Raw genomic sequence first — 5,361 nt, forward strand, 5'->3', positions numbered from 1 at the left:
CTCCTGGCTGTCTTCAAAGTTTATACAGCGACACTGTAGGTGTTCGCTGGGCTAGGTTCTGTACTTAGGCCTTTTTGCTGTGTTTTTCATTTCCTTTATCTTTCAAAAAGAGAGAAAAAAAAAGAGAGGTGGAATCCATCTTTCTTTTTTGTGCTTAAGAAAGTTGATTCGCTCGTGTAACCTTTTATTTAAATATAAATTGTATCATTAACGACAAATACAGTAAATATTATATTGAAAATAAACACCGCCACCCCCCTGTCTCCCCTATAAAATCTAGTGGGATGAAAGACGAAGTGGAACCAAAGAAGGAAAGAGGAGGTAACAAAAATGGGTTCATTGGATACAATCGAGAACAAGCCTCACGCAGTGTGCATCCCATACCCAGCACAAGGGCACGTAAACCCAATGCTCAAACTAGCAAAGATACTCCATGTCAAAGGTTTTCATATAACCTTTGTTAACTCAGAGTATAACCACAAACGCCTTCTCAAAGCCAGAGGTCCTGATTCCCTCAATGGCCTCCCTTCATTTCGTTTCCAAACCATCCCTGATGGTCTTCCTGAGACTGATATTGATGCTACACAGCACGTGCCTTCCCTGTGTGACTCCACTAGAAAAACTTGCTTACCTCACTTCAAGAACCTCCTTTCCAAACTTAATAATACTTCAGATGTCCCTTCAGTCACTTGCATAATTTCTGACGGTATCATGAGCTTCACTGTCGATGCTGCAAAAGAACTGGGTATCCCAGACGTGTTTTTCTGGACAACTAGTGCATGTGGGTTCATGGGTTACGTCCAATATGAACAACTCATTCACAAGGGCTTAACACCCCTCAAAGGTTAACTCATTTCTTTGACAATGTAAAACGGTTTTCTAGATGAAAAATTTACTCTTTGTGATAGATAAGTCTTAGATAACTTATATTAAGGATTTGTTAGCTATGAAGAAGAAAAAGTGATTTATATGAGTTTAATTAAGTGAATTCTTTGTTTGACGTGCAGACTCAAGTTATATCACAAACGGGTATTTGGAGACTAGCATCGATTGGGTGCCAGGCATCAAAGAAATCAGACTGAGGGATATTCCCACCTTCATAAGAACCACAGACCCAGATGATCTTATGCTTGATTACGTACAGTGGGTGTGCAAGAAAGCAAGGGAAGCTTCTGCAATTATTTTGAACACGTTTGATGCCTTAGAGCATGATGTTTTGGAGGCATTCTCGTCCATTTTGCCTCCTGTCTATTCCATTGGTCCCTTGAATGATGTTGCTGATAAGGAATTGAAAGCTATTGGGTCGAACCTTTGGAAGGAGGAGCCAGAGTGTTTGGAATGGCTTGACACCAAAGAACCCAACTCTGTTGTTTACGTGAACTTCGGGAGCGTCACGGTTATGACAAATGACCAATTGATTGAGTTTGCTTGGGGACTTGCTAATAGTAACAAAACCTTTTTGTGGATTATCAGACCAGATCTTGTGGCTGGTGAAAACGCTGTTCTGCCTCCAGAGTTTGTGGCAGAGACAGAAAACCGAGGCCTATTGTCAAGTTGGTGTGCTCAAGAGCAAGTGCTGGCTCACTCAGCAATTGGAGGGTTCTTGACACACAGCGGTTGGAATTCAACATTGGAAAGTATTTGTGGAGGTGTTCCAATGATATGTTGGCCTTTCTTTGCGGAGCAACAAACCAATTGCCGATTCTGCTGCAACGAATGGGGGATTGGAATGGAGATAGAAGATGTTAAGAGTGACAAAATTGAGAGCCTTGTGAAGGAGTTGATGGATGGGGAAAAGGGTAGAGTGATGAAAGAGAAAGCTTTGGAATGGAAAACACTGGCACAAGATGCTGCTTCTGCCCCAGATGGATCTTCCTTTCTTAATTTGGACAACATGGTTCGGCAAGTTCTTTTGGGAAAAGTTTCTAAAGTTTAGTATTTAGAAAAGCTCAAGTCAGTTTACCAAGTCCTCCTTGTGGCTACATTTGAATCCTATTGGATACTTCAAGCTAGTTAGTGTCCCAATTTATCAATTCGATCACTTGTTTCTAATAAATGCCAATGTTTGTGAGTTTTTACTAGACAGGGCTAGCTTTTATTATTTTTTCTCTTGCTTAAAATAAAACTTAAACTTTGTGAGGGTGTTTTTATCTGTATTTCTTTAACTTTTTCTTTTCATTTGCTTAAAATATTTTTAATTTTAATAATTAAGTTAAATTAGTCAATTGTGACTTTGTATTTACCTAAATTTCTAATTAACGGTCATACTAGTAAATTCTAAATATAAAAAATACGTCCTAATTACCATATTAGCTTCTTCTTTTTTTAGATTATCATGCACTATAATAGAAAGAGAATTTAATGGCAGTTTTTACTTCCCCCGAAGTATTAAAGTGAATGTAATCATACTCCTTAACAGTTTTAACTGCTATTATTTGTTTTTTTAACATTGTGTTGTGTACATTGGGGGCGTACCGCCATTAAGTTTATCATGGCTGTTTCTGCTTTTAACCATTTTTGTCTTTTTTTTCTTAATACATTCAGGTCACTATATGTCCTATGAACATACATTTCTTGCACTTGATAATTAAATTCTCCATTTTCAAAATTTTCGAAATAAAAATTAAGAATAACATAAGAATGCATAGAAGTTTTGAATAACTATTTAAGGTACCGATAATATAAGTAAACAAGTCACTATTTATAGGCCACTTAAGGTAAATTCAATCCTACAATTAATCATCCTGTGGCATGACATGAACTCAACTTCAAATATAATACTAATCAATTTTGCCTCGGTTCACATCTAGCTAAAGAGCACCGTCGGCACACTAGGAAAGGCCTGGTCTCTACTTCCCAAAACTGATGCCTGCAAACAAAGTAACAAAATCCATCGTTTGAAAAGCCATAAATATAATAAAGAGATTGATTGCAAATTTGAAAGTGCACTTTGAATAAACTATTGCTTTAAAGTAATAAAAAAAAAATCAATTAGAAGTGGAGATCAACATTATAAATGTATGCAGGAAGAGCAGAAAATATATGAAGCATTAGAGTACCGAAGGGAACAAGATTAAGAAAAGGACATAGACTTATCTGGCAGACTAACAGGGCTCAATTTGTCAAGAATATTTTCAAAACACAATGCCACTGCAAAGTCATGTCTTTCAAAATAAAACATATGCTGGGGTGTGTGTTCCTTCATCTTTTGGACATCAAAGCAAGGTTGAAATCCTAGACCTTGCACACTGTGACATTGAGAGCTTGCCTTCATCCGTAAAAAATCTTACAAGACTGCGACATCTAAGCGTAGGTGGTTGTCAGAAGTTTCGGACTCTACCCATGCCAACAAGATAAATGTGTTTATAGGTAGTTACTCTTTTGACATTTCTTTGATATGTCTCTAGAATGGTACTTTGTTATTCATCAATAATACAACTTTCAACTTGTGGAATGGAACAATTATTGACCAATGTAACCTATTTCAAATTCAAGTGATTGAAGCTATAAACTCTGACGAATTTCCAGTAAAAGAATTTGACTAATACTATATTCATAAATAACTAAGACCTTACGATAGATTTCGAAAAGTATAATGTACTTAAATCAGATACTTTATAATAGTGACGCCTAAAACAAAATATATTGGAGTGTATGCGGTGAAAAGTGCATGATGTTCTGAAGGATGTCAATGTATCCCTATTATGCTAAGCTATGGTAAAAGTTGCCAAATATTTCCTTCACTGCCCTTATATAATTAGTGTTTGTACACTTTTGCCATAGTTTTAGCTGCAACTTCATATTCTAGAATTGAATGTCATTTTGAGGCATTTGGTGCCAAAGCATTAAAATTATAAGAAAACAATTATTTACTACAAAAAAACCGGTGTTTAGCCACATTTTCTTTATACCTTTTTTTTCCCTGTAGGCTAGCTACCACTTATTCTATGGTTTCTATTTTGAAAGCCATTAGAGTTGCAAGATGGAGCAGTGTTGGTGGGCAGACGCCGCAGACTGGGAAAGATCTTTCTTACTTGCTTACTTCACTTTCTTAGTTAGTGAGTGGAGAGAAGGACTCATGGGATGAGGCCTGAACGTAGCGTACTCCCTCTATAGCCTCAGAAGGGATATGTAACCGAAGTGTGATATAGCCTGAGGGAGGATAAATGTGGCTAAATTGCTGAAAAAACGTGGCTAACAAAAACAATCACACTCTTTATGAATGTGGCTAATTATGGCGTTGCAATATTCTAGCCACATTTATTGTTTCACTTGGCCACATTTTGTTTGAGTATGGTAACATTTGTTTAGCTATAGTTATTGATTATTTTTAGCATGGTTTAACCGTGGCTATTCTAATGATTTTTTTAAAAAAAAAAATTATGATAGCCTTGTTGTGGCTAAGTTTATAGAACAAAAAACAAATAAAAGGAATAAAATTCATAGGGAAAAATGGATATAAATTACATTTAAGGTAACTTCAACATTGATTTGTTTATCTCATGAAGTAACCTAACACTTTCAACATTCTTTCATTCCTTTGCTTGAGTCTCAATTCTATCTTATTTGAAACATTAACCAACAAAGATCTCCTTCATGTCACCCCTTTTGCAAAGAACCTCGTCAATTTGGATAACAACAATGCCACCCTTTCCAAGGTCTTCTATTTTTTTCTTTGATAGCCAAAGCAATCTCGTAGCAGGTCTAATATCTGCAAATAGATTCATACATAGGTTAGAAATAAAAATATGAAAAATATTGATAATTTCTCTTTTTTGGCTTGTTAATGTTTATTTTTTCCCACTGCATTATAAGGTATCTTTACTTTATACTTAGGTCGATCATTTCTAATAAAAGACCCATTGAGAATGATCACAATGTCAGTAAGCATTTGCTTCATTGGGCATTTGGTGAAGCTCTGAGCAATAGAATGGCAGATTTAGAGAGTAACCAAAAGAAAGATTGACATCAAATGTCGTAGAAAAAGTTAAAATCTTTGTTTTGCTTTCTGTCATTGACTAAAATATTGAAAATGTCTAAATTTAATGAATAGCAATCCAACTTTTTTAACATAAACTTAAGCTAAAAATTTCAACCCTCAGACTAGGACCCACTTTCCATAATCTGTACATCAAGCAAATGTCAACAACGCCATTAAAATGATGATTAAAATAGACTTAATAAAGCTTAATTCTCTACAGGTACTAAAGTCACTACAAAAAATAAGTCTTTTAGCCATGTTTAAAAACGTGGCTAAATTTCGTTAAAAACGTGGCAAAACGAAACTACCACAGTTTTGCCGAATGTGGCTAATCCTGGCGTGACATTTATTTAGCCACATCTTCCTCCAATGTGGTAACA

General features: G+C 35.7%; 1 protein-coding gene across 1 annotated transcript; it reads left to right on the top strand.

Moving 5' to 3' along the window:
• The first annotated feature begins 330 nt into the window (after positions 1-330).
• Positions 331-4,412, top strand: LOC133307695 (7-deoxyloganetin glucosyltransferase-like). The gene is made up of 3 exons (XM_061508245.1): positions 331-844; positions 1,008-1,921; positions 4,335-4,412. Exons 1-3 carry the CDS (start codon positions 331-333, stop codon positions 4,410-4,412), a joined length of 1,506 nt encoding a protein of 501 aa, XP_061364229.1.
• Positions 4,413-5,361: the final 949 nt, after the last annotated feature.

Source organism: Gastrolobium bilobum, unplaced genomic scaffold, assembly GCF_033153095.1.
Source record: "Gastrolobium bilobum isolate Gb01-03AN ecotype WA unplaced genomic scaffold, APGP_CSIRO_Gbil_v1 utg11339, whole genome shotgun sequence".
NCBI lineage: Eukaryota > Viridiplantae > Streptophyta > Magnoliopsida > Fabales > Fabaceae > Gastrolobium > Gastrolobium bilobum.